This window comes from Melanotaenia boesemani, chromosome 18, assembly GCF_017639745.1.
Source record: "Melanotaenia boesemani isolate fMelBoe1 chromosome 18, fMelBoe1.pri, whole genome shotgun sequence".
In the NCBI taxonomy this organism is placed as follows: Eukaryota; Metazoa; Chordata; class Actinopteri; order Atheriniformes; family Melanotaeniidae; genus Melanotaenia; species Melanotaenia boesemani.
In genome coordinates, this window is record NC_055699.1 from 33,137,068 (window position 1) to 33,154,058 (window position 16,991).

General features: G+C 46.4%; 1 protein-coding gene across 1 annotated transcript in view; it reads left to right on the forward strand.

Annotated features, from left to right (window-relative positions):
* Positions 1 to 1,730: 1,730 nt before the first annotated feature.
* Positions 1,731 to 16,991, forward strand: part of tgfbr1b (transforming growth factor, beta receptor 1 b) — a 65,786-nt gene continuing 50,525 nt past the window's right edge. The window contains exon 1 of the mRNA XM_041968381.1: positions 1,731 to 1,869. Within this exon, the coding sequence (XP_041824315.1) occupies positions 1,806 to 1,869 (64 nt within the window). The 5' untranslated portion in view covers positions 1,731 to 1,805. The remainder of the gene's footprint in view (positions 1,870 to 16,991) is intronic.

Consider the following 16,991-nt stretch of genomic DNA (forward strand, 5'->3'; position numbering starts at 1 on the left):
ATTCCCAGAATCTGAAATCTTGCATTTGTTTTCTGTCAGACATCAGGTCCAGATGGTTTAGCAGACATTGACTTCTTGTGTAAACGAATGATAGACCGCTATCAGCTGATGTCTGTGTCTCATGTCTCTCCATGTAGAGCTGACCTGAGGGAACAGGCTGTGCCCTGAGCAGGGATCATTTCTGGACTCCACCCTGGTGTCTGGTGGTGTAGGTGGAGCTCAGCCAGTCATCCTACTCCTCTGCTTTTATTTTAGACTCACACCCGACGCTTTTCAAACACCGACAAACAAATGACGTCATCTTCTCTTACTAACCTACAACCTTTTACATCAGAAGCTGTTTCAGTGCAACCCCAACACCAGTAAAATAAAACCAGAATATAATGATTATAAACCTCATCAGGTCATTTTTTATTCCCAGTACAACATTAACAACACATCATTTTCCCATCGGATGGAAACATGAGCGGAAGAGGAAAGGTCTGGACTGCAGGCAGGCCAGTTCAGCAGCCAGACTCTTCTCCTGTGAAGCCATGCTGCTGTGATGGATGCAGGATGTGGTTCAGCATCGTCTTGCTGAAATCTGCAAGGCCTTCCCTGAAAGAGACGTTGTCTGGATGTTGCTCTAAAACCTCCATGTACTTTTCAGCATTGATGGAGCTTCACAGATGTGGAAGCTGCCCACGCCATAGGCACTAATGCAGCCCCATCCCATCAGAGATGCAGCTTTTCACCTGTCCACTGATAACAAGCTGGATGCTCCCTCTCTTTGGCAACATTTTTCTGAAGTTGTTCCACGTTTTAGTTTGTCTCAGATTGGTGAAGCTCTGTCCATCTTTCCATCTGAGAGACTCTGCCTCTCTGAAATGCTCCTTTTATACCAGTCATGTTACTGACCTGTTGCCAGGTAACCTGGTTAGCTGTCCAATGCTCCTCCGGGTTTTTTTTGGTTCTACCAGGTACTTTTCCAGCCTTTTGTTGCTCCTGTTCCACCTTTTTCCAGATGTGTTGCTGCATCAGATTCACTATCAGCTCATATTTTCATCTCATGGTGAAACGTCTAAATGTCTGTGTTTATCTTCTTCTGGGGGTAAAAGATGGATGGGATTTATAAATCATTATATTCTGGTTTTATTTACATTTTACACAGTGCACCAACTTTTTTGGGTTGTTTATAGCGTGTGTGTGTGTGTGTTTGAGGAAAAACTGGGGTAAGGCATGGATCCAGCTACAGGATGGATTTATGCTGTAAGGGGGGCCTGTCCAGCAGCTTTGGATGTTTCTGTTGTCCTGTGGTCCCTGTGATGTGCTTTTTCTGAATAATTTCTTCAGTCATTGTATCCTCTTTGTTTATCCCAGTCAGGGTTGTTGTATTAGTGAAGGTTTAAGTTACAGCCTAAGTTGTGCCAGATATGGTTTATAAAAATGGTTCATATTCCATACATGTTGCTTTTACATGAAAAAAGACTGTTTCCAGCAGCAGCATTTGCTAATTAAACATGTATAATTACTACAGCAATTGCATTGTATTGTAATACAGTCGTATACTTTTGTAAAATAAGAATATAATAAGATAATGAAGTTTTTGTTATTGTCATTTCAGTGAAGGACAAGTGTTTGTTTACTAGGGTGGTGAACTGCTCGAGCGGGGCGGAGTGTGGCACGTCCATCCACCAATCAGCGTCGGATATTTCTAGAAAACCGCTGGGTAGGCGGGACTTGATGTGCTGTCAGCCAATCAGCGTCTAGCTGTCTTTGCGCTGTGAGAAGTTAGCAGTCTGGTGCCAGTCTGGTCCGTAACCACGATGGATGCGATACCAATCCTTTTGCTCGTCCTCTTGCTTGGGACATGGGTACAAGAAAACACCGGTGAGTCTCGTCCTCTGTAGGATGTTAAGGCGCGTGTGTTCTGGGTGGCTGTGAGTCGGAAGTCCCGGTCCCCGGTCCGCGGGGCTGGTTAGGAAGCTCTTTGTTGAAGCAGCCCGTGTGTAGCTAAGATGGCGCGGGGTCCGCGGCCAGCCCGCTGCTGCCTGTCTGAGGAATGTTTATTGTCTGGCTTCAAACTAAAGTCAGCTGCGAGCTTTAAGCAACGTTTAGGAGTGAAAATGCGTCTTTTTGTGCGCCCAGGACCACAGCAGGTTTGAGTCCAAGCTTTTCGGAGCCAGGGGACGGAGGTCTGTCTGGGACGGCACGTTTCACTGGTCCCAGTTCGGACCGGGGGACGCCTGGTCCGGGACGGCTCGGGTTGCTAGAAATGCTGTGATGGGACTTTGTTTTGGGGAAGATGCGTTCAAGTGCTCGGTGAATTGTGTTGTCTTCTGTCTGTTATCTACGTTTAGCTTTTATATAACAGATTTAACCGCGTTTAACGGGCAGTTTAACTAGTTTAACTTCTTTATTTCGGCTAGGCCAACCTTTGCCATGACACTTTCTTTGCACATTTGGAAGAGACTAAAACCTGATTGTATGTCGGTGTAAGTCCTGTGAAAAGCATCTGGAGACACTGGTGCAGCCACATGCAGCAGTTGTGTTTAATGGGCTGAATTTATTGCTCCTCATTAGCGGAGGCATCCAGTTATTAGCCATTACTAGTTTAGTTTCCACCTTTATGCAGGCGGGTCTCCATGTATCTGCAAACAGCAGATATCGTGTTTTCCTCCTGATTTGCAGACTCACGCGTTTTCTTTGTGTGACATTCCTTTGTGTGTGTAGAAAGAGAGAGAGAGAGAGAGAGCCTGACGGGAGTGGAGGAGCATGCTTTTCAAACAGCATGCCTAAAGATCTGATTAGAGCCCCCCATCCATCCCATTCTTCCCCAGAGCATGCTGTCCTCGTATACCCCCTGCTTGTCCTCGCTGGATATTAAATTGATATGTTGGCTCAGGGACACACATGAAGGGCGGGAATTCCGCTTCCTTTGTCCAGCAATGGGATTGTCATTGCAGGGGTCCGTGCTCGGAGCCGGATCATTTACATCAGAAAGGAATCCAATAATCTAGATGCAGATAATCTCACCCGTAGCCGGACAAAGGAAGAGTCAGTGCTTCCACATTTCAGCTGTAGTTAGTCAGATTTTTCAGCTCGGAAAGAAGCATCTTCTACATGTCAGCACCACACCCTGCAGCCTCAGCAGCACCCCACACGGCTCAGCACCGGCTGGGCGAGGTGGTGGCTCGGCTACCCGTCCCTCCACCAGGGTGGGATCTGCCCAGATGACTGTATTTTCTCCACTACATAGGTTCCTCGCAGGGCTTTAAGTTTTACCTGTTTCAGGTTTTAAAAGGCCAACATAACAAAATACTCTAGAAACAAAGTAATTCCATCTAAATCTCTGCTGTGTGCAGAATAAATAAATCCTACCTATTAACTCAGAGAAACCAGATGAAAGGACCTCTACCTGGATCTCTACCTGCACCTCTACCTGTTACTGAACGTTTCCCTTCCTGCTGCAAGCTGCTGGTTCTGCTGCAGGAGGTGAAACATGGTTAATGGTTTGGTTAATGCAGAGTTATCTATAAATACTGGACCTGATGGAGGAACAAAAGAAGAGATAAAACATGAAAAACAACAGCTGTAAAAAGAGAAAACAGCCCACAGTCAGAAAACCAGCAGACAATGATGAGGAGCACCTACAGGGAGAAGAACCAGCAGCTGCTGCAGGACGTCAGCGACTATAAACGTGAGTGAATGTGTAGATGTGAGGAATTACTTCAGCGATTAGTCTGATCATGGAAATCCACCCGCGCCCCCCTTCAAGGATCAGATGCAGGCTGAAGCCACATTTATGCTCCCTACACGCAAGTAAAAATGCTCTACCCCACTGAAACCAGCCTGTCCAGAGACCTGGACCAGGAAGCAGGAGTAACGTACCCGGATATCTCCTTTACCTGGACTTACCCCGACACTCAGGATCTGGACCAACGCGACTACGAAGCTGGTAATCAGCTCTGTAACTCAACCAGAGTTTTCCATCTAGGTCAGAGCACGCTCACGTGAAAGGGGCGGAGTCTGCAGCGTCTGACCAATCACAGACATGGAGAAACCCTGCAGAGCAGCTACGTCACCGTAGACGAGTCTGAAGAATTAAACACATCAACCAGGCCAGAATCAGTACTGTTGCCATAGCAACAGCCAGGAAGGAGCGCTGGCTCTGTAAATGCTAAATTGGTGAGATTCTAGGATTTAATTGATGGGACGATATAAATGGACATGACTGATTATTACAGCCCAGACGTTTGGGGTGGAGCTTCCTCAGTTCCTTCCTTTCCTTTTAGTCTCCATCCAGGTCTTTAGAGGCTCCGCCCCCGGTTCTGCAGTTCTGCCAAGTGTGAGCTTTATTATTAAGCTAAAGATCTCAGATCAATCCTGGTGGAGCTAAACGGGAACAGGTCCAGAACATGGACAGAATGGGGGGACATTGTCCGAGAGATCTGATTGGTCAGGAGGTGGAGCTTTTGTACTCTTTGGTCTCTGATCCGGAACTGAACCTGCTCCAGAGCAGGGTAGCATAATCCAGCATAAATTACTATGGTGATTTAACCCAGAGTTAACCTGGGTAAGTTACCTGGATAAGAGTAAATCCTCCTCAGCTACATGTTTACACGATGGATTTTTGTTCTGATTGGACGTTTGCTCGGATCAAACGTTCTCCATGGAAACCTCGCAGCCCACTTCCTCCCACGCCCCCTTTACGCTGATGCAACAGACACGTGGGAGACATTCAGATGAAACACAGAGACCATTTACATGACCATCAAAATCAGATATCTGGGAGTAATCAGATTACTGTAGTGATCTGATATGAGGTGTCTGCATGCACCACTGAAATATGGTGGCTGTCTACGTTTACCAGTCCATTATTGGATCAGCAGATCGGTCTCCGTCCATGTCATGGAGCATGAATGGGAGCGCCAAGGCCCCGATGAGCAGTACTGGACCCTAGGTAGTCCACCTCAGACCACCACACGCCCAACTTTTAAACTAGTTCTAAATAGTTCAAATCAGAATATTTAGCATTAAGCTAGAAAAACATTTTCTGGAGGCATTTATGATGTTTTTTTCTCGACCTGAGAGTCTCTGGCAGGTTTGTAATGGTCTGTGTTTCCCTGTCTGATTCGTTCCCGGTTAAATTACCATACCAGGATGCAACGCTTGAACTCTGCCAGCAGGAAAGCAGTAGTGATCTGAGTTATGGTTTCTCAGGACAAGCGTCCAGAGATGCTGCAGGTCGCCGGAGTTACACACGGGACAAACTTAATGCTGAGCCTTTAGTTTCTACATTCTCTAACATGCTTTAGAGGACACGCTGAGGGTTTACTAACTAAAAGCAAACTCTGGCGATAAGCAACCAGGAGGAAGTGGATATTTCTTCATAAGGAAAAAGTCATGTGATTTTTCATTAAGGCCACAGAGGAAGCTCTACTTCCGCTGAAACTAGAGCCTTTTCCCTCCTTGTGTTTGCATCGGTTGCCTGGTGTAGGTCTGCCTGTACTAGAGGTGGAAGAATGCCAGGCATGCAGGTGACCCTGGACGTCTGGTGTCCCGGTGCAAGGAGCTATAACTAACTGGAGCTACACCAGTGAGCGCTGGGTTCAGGGTATTAACCCTGCTCCGTTCAGTCCTAGATCGGCCAGGGAAACTTCACCTCTAGAAGCTGACTCTTGCCTCTGAGGGCTCTGGTAAACCAACCTGACAGCAAACAAGCAGCACTTCACAGCAACGTGGCCACCTGGAGGGAAACTGAGTGCTAACCATGAGCGGCTGTGTAATTATGCAGGTAAAATAGGAACGTGTATGGCTCTCATTAATTTTTCCCTTTTAAGGATGCACAGATCCAAATCAATACCGATAACGAAGAAATTTCTAGATCGGGTATCGTGACAAAGGCCCGATCCATAGGTGCATATCTATGCAGTGTAATTCTATGCTGTTTGCTCTGAGTGACGCCATGCGCTAACGCCGCGCCACGCGGAGGTTCACGACTTCAAAGAATCCGCCATCTGGAGCATTTTTGCCTCCTTGGCCATCTTCAGCGTCTGCGTGGAAAACCTGCGCAGGTAAAGTTCGGAGAAGCTGGAGAACCGAGCAGCATGTGTGGAAAAGCTCCACAAGGTGGCGCCATCGCACTTTAACCAACGCAGCAGCTTCTGGAACGGATGTTTAATTTCAGGAATTAAAGTATTCCAGCACCGTGCCGGATCTCCAGAGGCTAGACCTAGCAACGGCGTGAGATGAGCACAGCTTTGCTCTCCAACCAATCTGAAGCTGAGCTGGGTCTGGAAGACGTGTGGTTGAGGTCCAGCTGCAGTTAAATCTAACCAACCAAGCTAGTGGAGCTGTTTGTTGTTTGGTTTTGCTCTGGGGAACGACGGCTAACCCAGCGTCATCCCACCTGAGCTCTCTTCAGCCAGTAAAAGACAGTCTGGTCTTGACTCGCCTCTATTTTTGCTCTCTTCCTCCAAGGTCTCCTTAAGTGTCTTTGCTGAATCAGTCAGCCATGATGTGCTTTAGAAAATGGCCAGGGTGTTTATATCTGCGTGTTAGCATGTTGCTGGCGTGGTGGAGTGTATGATGCTGTGTGTGAAGTGAAATTCGGCTGCTAGATGTCACTGTGTTTATTGCAGGGGACTGTAATGAGCTTCTGCACCCTGTAGCCTCCATCTGTCCTCCAGATCCCTCGATCTTCAGCACTCTGAGTGGAAGTGAAAAACTGGTAGCTCTTTGAGCCGGACTGGGGCATCCTCAGACAAGGATAGTTTACATGACCATCGGAAAACTTGAAGTAATCAGACTACTGCTACATCAACACGTGTACATGCACGTGTATAAAAGCTGGGCTGCTGATGTGGACGGGAAGAGTGACGTTGTTGCTGTTCTACAGTGTGGAGGTAAAAAGACTAAATACGTGAGATGTGCAGGTCTACGTGCATGGAGACGACTGAGGGAGAAAACTAAATATAAAAACCTCACTAGATGAAGATTTTACTTACAAGTGTTTTTATGACTTCTGGTATGGATGTCTGCCTATGACAGAACTACATGTTTGTTTTTTTATTAAAATTTTTATTTGTACATTGTAAAATCCAAAGAAGAGCAGCTCATGTGGTACATTATTCATGAAAGTAAAAGGAAGGTGAGCATCCAGTGGACACGTCATTAGAAGTCTTAAGTAGTCCTGTGTCAGGAGCTCCGCTGAGGGGACACATCCAGAGCTCAAACATGTACAAGCTAGGTGAGCAGCACAATAAAGAATGACAAGAGTACGGTAGAAATACATTACCACCATCATCCTGCTAGATTCTCACAATCCTGCTAGTAATTAGAGGTGAGATGGATCATAAAATGATCCCAGTTCTGCAGGTCCTTCACCCCTTATTCTGGCCAGCATGATCTCATGCTTGGAGTGTTGGATTTGTGGGTGATTTCCAGTGTCTTAATGTAACTCTGTCTGTTCCAACTGTAAGTATTTTCCTTTCATAGGGTTAGGACAAAAACTGGCGAATGCGGCAAAGCTATTCCTGCCCCATGTCTCCAAAACTTTTAGTACGTTATGCCAAAAGGCTCATCCATTGGGTATGGCTGGGCAATTAATCGAATTTTAATCGCAATTACGATCTGGGTTTGACGATCATAAAAATGAAATGGTCTGATTATTTTTTGTCCTTCGATTTTGTGCTGTTTTCAAATCGAGAGCAGCTGTCACTGCAGCGCTTTGCTGCAGACTCCTCCCACTGCTGCAGACTCCCCTCCCACAGCCCAGAGCACTTTAGTTTCATTCAGAACGAGTTGCAGACACCTGGACACACGGGAGGCGGAGTCGCATCCTTTCTCCATCATTTTCTATGTAAACTTGCGCGAGGAAGCGAGAAAATCGCATGCCCTCCTCCAGCCAAGCGACAGGCGACAGTCGTGCATGTAAAATGTTGCGTTCCCTGCACACAGACGTGCACACGGGGGCTTGCGACGCAACACAAAAAAATAGAAAAATTTCAATTTTTGTGAGTCGCAACTAAATAATCCACCAGCTCCCAGAGTCACGGAGAGACAAACGTTATAAACGAACAGAACTTTTTTCTCAATTAACACAGTGAACAATCCGGGATTTAAGAAACTCATCAACACTTTGGACAAACGGTATCACTGCCATCTCACCACCATGTTAGTGGACTGTCTCTTTCTTCCCTGTATGATGAGTGTAGTGAGGGTGTGTGAAAGACGTGGCGACAGTCCGATGTTTCGCCACCGCTACGGACCTGTGGTAAAGCCGCACCAGAGCCGTATAGAAATGTCGCGCTACATTTTATTGACGCGGATTTCAACGTGAAAACGAAATGTCTCCAGACTATTTTTTTCCAGATCACACCAGGCGGAACAGAGCTGCTGGTCTGAGACAAACAATAGCTACAGGGACCTGGTGGAAAGAAACTAGTCTGTATTACCACAGTAAACACTTCAAATGCCACCCCCCAAACCTCTTATCTATAATCCTGTTAAATAATCGAGATCTCAGTTTCAATCAAAATAATCGTGATTATCATTTTTCCCATAATCGAGCAGTCCTACCATGGGGCATTTCCATATGAACCCGTCCATAGGTACCCATCTCTTTCTTTTATTTCCAGCACATATTATCATGTATCAGACCTGTTACCATTTTGATTGTGTTTATCTTCCCCCAAAGGCTCTTATCTAACTTTCCCCTTTTCCCAAAGCGTGTCTTATTCTTTTGAAGAAGGGGCTGAAAGTTCAGTGTCACCATCTCTCTTAATTCTGCACTCAATACCAAGATAAGTCATTCCTTCAGGAATCCATCTAAAACGATTTTGTGTTGGTGGTTAACAGTGTTTGGATATTGGCATTGCCTCAGACTGGGTCCAGTTAATTCCATAGCCAGATAGTGTCAATGATATCCATCAGTGGAGGTAAGAATTTTAGTGTTGCTAGTCAGGAAAAAGAATGTCATCAGCATAAAGCATTAATTTATGTTCACTGCCACAACCATCCACTCCTAATAGCAGGGTTTGCTCTTATAGCCACAGCTCAGGACAGCGGACATCCCTACCATGTTCCTCAGGTAAGAGAAAAAAGGTGAGGCAATTTATTTATGCTGCTTTAGGACTGCTATAGAAAATTTTAATCCACCTCTTAAAACCAGGGCCAAAAACCAAACCCTGACAGGGCCAGCCCTGGAGAAGATCTACCCTTTATAAAGCCCATCTGTATGCATAATATTTGGCAAGACTAATGACTGGCAAGTCCTACATGTTCCAGTTATTTCCCATAAACTCCCCAACTTAACTTCCCGTTGAGTTTCCGTAAAGTACCAGGAATGTATGATGAATCTGCCAGAGATCCCAGCTTCCAGACAGCTGAGAGGACTGGCTGCTCTGGTCAGATGAAAAATCTCTCTCTAGTTATAGAACGAAACAAACCTGAAAACCAAGGAGTCGGATTAAATGAGGGGTTCTTGGTTGTCTGAGGTGAGCAGAGTTTTGTTATTGCATGTATAGATTTATAAGGATGCTTCCAACTCTGCTGGTATCATATGAGCTGAATGTGGAGGATCTTTCCACAGCAGTACACTCCCCTGTGGAGTCTAAACTGTAAAAAGCACATTTAGAAATAGATGATGGTGAGTCTATGCTCCACGGCTCTTGTTTGAGCTGTGGATGTAAAGTGTGTTTGAGCCCAAGCAGCTGGCAGTCTGTCCTTTAGATGCAGCTACTACATATTTATCAGAGCAGACAGATGAAGCCCGGCCTCCTCCTCCTCCTCAGTCTGTCTGGCCATTCATGCCTTCCTCTGCTGTGTGGGAGGAAGAAGCCGCCATGGATGCATCAACAAATAGTTTTATGTTATCATGACATAGAATTTGGCAGATATTCAATAGGCTGGGTCCTTTTTCTCTGAAAGCCCAGAGATAATGTGGGTTGTTGCTGTACGGTCCTCTTCAGCTTCTGCCTCCCAGTAAGAGTTCCCATGCAAACATATGGTTGAGCTCCAGTTTGGGAGTGTAGGACTGAGGATGGGAGCTGGTCTGAGCTGGACTGACGATGCTGAGCTTTGTTTTCAGCCCGACCTGCAGCCCCTACAGGAGGGGGAAGGTAGTGTTTCTCAGCACACGCACACACATCACATCTGTTGTGGACAAAGGGTTGGCCATAAAGGGCATGACTGGGAGGATGGTCTGGGGGAGGGGAAGGTCATGACCTATGGAAATGATGGGGGGCTGAAAGGTAGCAGCAGGGTAAATTAACTTGCTCTCACACACACAAATAAAACAGCCTTAGAACTGGAGTGGGGGGCAGGGTAAGGGTCCAGCATCATAGCAGCAAGATGGTGGGCTGGCTGCTGTTCCGAAAATATCTGCCTCATCAACAAGAGCTTTATGTATGTAAGGGCCACATGTTAATACCGGCTCGGACAAGTGGTGTGGGGCAACGTTCACAATGTTGTGTTGTTTTATCTTTGTATAATTAGGGCTGCACAATATTGGAAAAAATTACATTGCAAACTTGGACGGTTAATTCCGGCATCGTCTTCATCTGTTAGTGAAAATTCCTCACATGAACGAACAGACACTGATGGGTGATATAGACACAGCTGTTTACTACCATGCACAGGAGTTTAAACACAACCATAAGACAAGTTAACACAGACACCGGCGACAATGTTAGAACTGAAGTCCAGTCTCAGGACACATCCTTATATAGCCCATCCCCCTGGGAACACATTGTCCCTCTTGGCCTCTGGTGCTGGACCCCTGGAGTGAGGTCCATGTTGACCGATACCACAGAACATGCAGCTAGCAAGTCCGACGATACGACTACAAAGTCTATCATTGAACTGCGGTCTAGAGGGTGTCCTGTTGCCAAGTGCACATGTGACGACTCTTATGCCTGAACAAGGTGTTGCGGTATGGACAGTCCATGACGAGCACAAGAAGTCCAGGAACAAAACACCACTCGGATTCAGATCAGAGGGGGGCCGTTCCTCCTCAATCACGCCCCTCCAGGTCTCAGCTGTCAATGCCTCGTAAGGGAGGTGAGTCATTGAAGTCCCCCAGCAGAACGAGGGAGTCCTTGGAAGGAGTGCCCCCCCCCCCCCAGGAGTCCAAAAAAAGGGTGGTACTTCTGAACTGCTGTTTGGTGCATGAACACAAACAGAAGTCAGGACCCGTCCCACCCCACCCAAAGGCGGAGGGAGGCTACCCTTTCGTCCACCGGGATAAATCCCAACGTACAGCGCCAATTCGGGGGGCAATGAGCATTGCCCACACCTGCTTGGCTCCTCTTACTCTACTCTAGAACGGATAGAGGGTCCAGCCCCTCTCAAGGACAGTGGTTCCAGAGCCCCAAGCCGTGTGTCGAGGTGAGTCCAACTATATCTAGTCCAGAACGGCTCAACCTCAGCGCACCAATCTCAGGCTCCTTCCCATAATTGTTCATAATCATTTTCAGACTCCACCGTGGTAAGGTGGCTGCTCAGGGAGAAAGATGTGCATCCATCACAACAGCATGGCTTCACAGGCCTTCCAGACCTTTCTAATTCACTATCAGCTCATGTTTTCCATGACAATTGGTCAGATTGCCTGTACTTTTGGGAACAGAACACTGGTTTTTCAGATTACTGCATCATCCTTTGTTTTAATTTTACAGTGTTTTTGGATGCAGGGATGAAACTAATAGTGTTTCTTCTCAATGCACTGAAGTTTTGAGGTAAGGATGTTGGAACCTGCCTGGAGCCAGTAGCCTAGAAATGGCTCCAGGTTTATTTCTGGTTCTGGATGTTAGCATTATTAATATGAGCTCCTGCTGCCAGATGTCAGGTCCTGGCCTGTTTCTTATGTTGTGGTGCGCTCCAGAAACAGTTCTCTGCTAAGTCGGGCAGCTGTTGCTCAAGTTTTGGACTATTTGTCCTCCAAGAGGTCAGTAATGTGAAACTCACCTCCATGCTTCAAAGTGACCCTTTGCAGGACGGTGGATTCTGTTTATCCTGGTGTGGGTGTGATGACGAAAAAGTGCATGTTAGTCCATTAAAATGATCTGTTCCTTTCAGCATCTGAACAACCAACATGGCTGTTATATCTCTGGTAGTGTGGGTATTTAAGAGGACATTTTCCAGCTGGTGCATTAAACCCAGCTGTTCTGGCAGACAGGACGTTATTATGATGTGAGAATACACAGATAAATTCATAAATTTAGCCAATAGCAAAGGAGTGATTCCTTCAAAGTATCTCTGACATTGGTTCTGCCTTTCACTCAAGCTGCATCTGCTTTGGGAACAAAGGGAATCTTGTGCAGGGTAAGGTCTCATCTGTTGCGTGGTGGCAACGACTTAGTGTCCTTAAGTGCTTATCACAACTTCCACTGTTGATGTATGCCAGTATTTCCATGGTACAGCTGTGCAAGCATAACCCAATTAATCTGAAGGTCAAAATATCACCACCGAGCTTCATCTTGTGACTCATCCATCTCCACCATGGTCCTCACTGACAGTCACATGACCACACATGCCACATGCAGATCTCCCTAAACTGAGACAGACTTCTCATTTTCACCCTTAAACCTCCATCAGATCTCTGAGGTCCACCTCCTCCACCACCAGGAGCGGTGGTGTGTAGCTCTGTGGGGTAAATGTGATGGATAATTTACCCTTTAGCTGATCTACTGAAGTTTTCCAGGCATTTCTATCCGGTCCAGGAGGTTTACAATCCAGCCACTAAATGTAGTTTTATTCAGAGACTCTATCTGGTAAATCCACAATGATCCATGATAACAGCATTATTTAACACATTTTTGTTTTTATACTTTTATTGAGACAATAGAAACAATCTTTTCTACAAACAGGGGTCACACATAAAAAGACCTCAGACAAGGAAGGAGATAATGTATACTCATTAGCCTGGTTAATAACACGTCTTCCCTCTCTTCAGCTTGCTGTAGAGGCAATCACAAAATCAAACAACCAACTAACAGAACAAAGACAGCATGAAGGCAGTGTCAGCAACAAACTTGGACCTAGGGGTTTTTGAGGAAAATAGAATAAGTTAAGAGAAGCTCTTTCCAGCACCAGAGTCATCTCTATGATGAAAGGGGAGGTCTGAGTTCGATCCAGGCATGTTGTCCTGACGGTATGTAGATCGTCCTAGAACTGAACACCAGAGATCAAAATGGCGAGGCTGGGAGTCAGAGGTGAGTTGGAGAGCTCTAGATAGTCCATTATATAAGGACGCCCAAAAAGAAAACAACATTGGACAGGAGAGAAACATTGTATTGTTTCACAGAGGAAGCACCTATCACAGCATGTTTCTCTATGTTAGGGTCCTCGTGGTTAAGCCCAGCTCTGGATAAGTGGGACTCTGAGAACAACCTTAAACTGTATCAGTGTTAGGGCCGGCACAGGGAAGGCAGCACTAGTCCTCCCAAGACCCTCCACCACTGGTTTACCATGTAGAACCCTCCACCACTGGTTTACATGTAGACCCTCCACCACTGGTTTTACATGTAGACCCTCACCACTGGTTTACATGTAGACCCTCCACCACTGGTTTACATGTTGGTACCCAGCGCAGATGAGAGCAGTCATACTCGCCGTGTAAATGAGTTTGTGATCCAGAGGGAGGACAGGATAGTTTCAAACAGAGTCTAGAAGGTAAAAAAGGAAAATTAAGGGCGGTTTAATTTTTTACCTAAAAAAATTAGATGGTGGGAGGTTGAATGTGGATTTGAGATTATCGTATGAGGCCAAGGTCCCGTGCTTAAAAAGTTGGTTTAAAGCAAGACAAGCCCTGCTGAGTCCACTGAAGAGGGTAGGAGTAGCCGGCTGTTGCTAACAGTCATCAGCAGTGAAGCAGAGGAAAGCTTCAACTCCTAAACTGCCTCCAGGACTTTATAGTGGACGTAACCACTGGGCTGGTAGTGTGATGGCTAGGAATTTAGTGGGGGCACAGATTAGGGTGCTAATGACACGGAGCTGCATGATGAGCCTCCGTCTGACACCATGTACCAGGACAGTTATACCACATTTACAGCTGTGTGTGTGTCCAGCCCTCTGTGGTGAGGGGCTGTATTAGATTATAGCATCATTTCATTTGAGCTGTCTCCCAGGACCTCCTGCCAGAGCCAGAGCTCTTTTCCTTCAGTCTTTCAGCCTCTCGTCTTTTCCAACCAGTATTAAGTGAGCGACCCGTTGGGCTCTAATCAGGTTATCCAGAAAGGCTTCTGTTTCATTCAGAGGAAGCCTCTTCTCCATCCAAGACATGCTGGTTAGTTCAGAGCGAGGGCCCGTCCCATGACGCCAGATTGCAGTACAACTGCAAAAGTATTTCAGTAAACCACCGTTTCATGTCCACGAAGCAGGGATGAGCCTCCATGAAACCGACCAGGTCTGAAGCAGGAACCAAGGTGGATCGGTTTGAGTCCTCTACCGTCTGCCGTACCGTGTGGACAGCGAAGCTGCACAACTCCAGGATATGACGTCAATGTGACGAACACGCACTGAGTCCAGAGTTTTTTTAAAGAAGCTCAACTTCTTCATTAGTCCAAAGACATGTTTCTCTTTTTCTTCGCAGTGAATCCTCGGCCATCTTCTCGTCTCTGCTTCCGATGTGAACTTCCTGCAACATGCAGTGTCTTTATCTGTGCATGCGTTGTCCTGCTCCAGCTTTGAACTGTTACTCTTTAGCGCCCCCTCAGCCTGTAGTATATACTACAGCAGTGGGGATGTTGATGCCTTTCTCCTTGTTTCTCCACCGTTTTCACACCTGAACCGGGCTTCGGTACCATGTGGACAAAGCTTGAGTCAGGCTTCAGGCGTGGTGTGAGCAGCAGACACTGAGCTGGTTTCTGCACCAGCCTGTGAATCCAAGAGAGGAACCTTCATCCTCAGGGTGTTTCCATCCAGGAGGTTTTCTCTGCAGCAGAAGTGATGCTTCCTGTATATTTGCTGGTTTACAGGGAGCTTGTTGCAGCAGGTGAGCGTCGGGAGAAGGTTAAAGCTGCCCCACAGATGCCCACAAAACAAACCCCTTTACAACCATCAGCTTTTTGTTTTCCAGTCGCGACATGTTGAGACAGAAAAGCTTTTACAATGAAATGATTATTAGCTCTGGCATATGTTTGCATAATTACAAGCCATCTAATTGTGCACCAGCCAGCCTAAAATGCCAATCAGCTTTAAAAATCAGAAATAAATCCTGGAGGCATTACCTGATGATGTTGTTGTATCCAGGAGACACATTAATGAATTAGAGCTTCTTTTTACTCAGTTCTACTGAGTTTCCTTAGTTCCCACAGGAAGCTCCGGGGCCGTGCATCTTCGCTGGTCTCAGTTCGATTCGATTAGGATTCAGATTGGTTCAACGATGCATCGCTTTGCTCGTCCTCAGGTGCTCACCAGCTATCCACGATGTCATTTACCAGTTTAGCTGTGAGCAGCGAGGCACCTGGTAATAATATGCCAAAATGGCGGCGTTTTGATTTAGACTGTTGCATGCTGGGACTGTGACGTCACCTCCCAGAGCTCTGTGTGCTGCATCCTCAGCTTTTCTAACTGCCAGCAGATAATCATGAACTCTGTTTTTAATTATTATATAGAATCAGTCTGAATGTCCTGATGTTGACAAACATAAACATGTAAACAGTGATGTTATTTTCTACTTCATTTCTGAACTTTATTGTTCCGTTGCTGGGAAACCCGGAAATGTGATGCTTTGGCTAAGCAGCCCTCTAGTGGCTAGATTTGTGTTTGTCCCTTCAGTCTTTCCGTAGTCAGACAGAATGTGGAAGTTAAGATGTTTTTCATGTTCTCCTTCATGGCCAGAAAACATTTGCCTGGAAGTATTGTGGTCCATTTGTGACTGAACACAGAGAATATTGCTGAGGTTTAACGTTTGCTGATAGACAAAGTTCTTTTACTGCCTTTAGTCTCTTTGTGCATGCTAACTGCTAGCTTGCCAATGAAATTTTCCATAGACGTTAGCCTTAAGCTAACTTATTGGTTGTTTTGCATTTTGATGGTTGCACAGCGGTGTGGTGGTTAGCATAGGTGCCTCACAGCAAGAAGGTTGCTGGTCCGAATCTCGGCTGGGGTTGGGTTTGAACTTGGGGGCGGTGGCCTTTCTGTGTGGAGTTTGCATATTCTCTCTGTGTATACGTGGGTTCTCTTCGGGTTCTCCGGCTTCCTCCAACCGTCCAAAGACATGGTGTTATGTTAACTGGTCTCTAAATACTCCCTAGGAGTCAGTGTGTGTGTGTGTGTGTGTGTGTGTGTGTGTGTGAGAATGGTTGTTTTTCTCTTTCTATGTTGCCCTGCCTCTCACCTGATAAATGCTGGGTTAGACCTGTAATGGACGTGGTGGTACAGATAATCCGGTTAAACAGAGGAACCCTCCCCTCCAGCCCAGACATGCTGGCTTCCCTCTGACACGGCGTTGACAGCATCTCCGCCTTTCTGACCTGGTGATGACCACGCCGTCCCCACCAGATAAAACCTGTTCTAGTTTTAAAACATGAGCCATCAGGATCTCAGTCTCACATTCCAAAAATATCTACTTGTTCCCTCTTTTCCCTCCCGAGCCATCATGGAAATGATGTGATGAATATGTATTACAGGCGGCCACCTGACCTTTTATAGCCACCATGTGGGCGGGGCAAGGCGCTCCCTCACGTGCTTGGCTACGTTCAGGTTTAGACATGAGGCCCCTGGAGTTTTAATCAGCTCCACCAGGTCGTGTTTGGGGTCGTCTGTCTGTGGTTTGGTTATCAGGAAACGTCAGACATGGAATAAAGGAACATTAGCTTAGATGTTGGGGGTGACCCGGTTCAGCGTCTGGATCCAAGAGTGTTTCAAAGGATTCGTTACTACGAGGAGACGGGATCATTTTGCCTTCACATCTTCTAACTGTATAACACCCACAATCACTGGAGTAAAGGACGAAGTCTTGGTGCAGATCTGCTTCATTTCTGCACCAGTCCAGGTCCTGAGTCTGC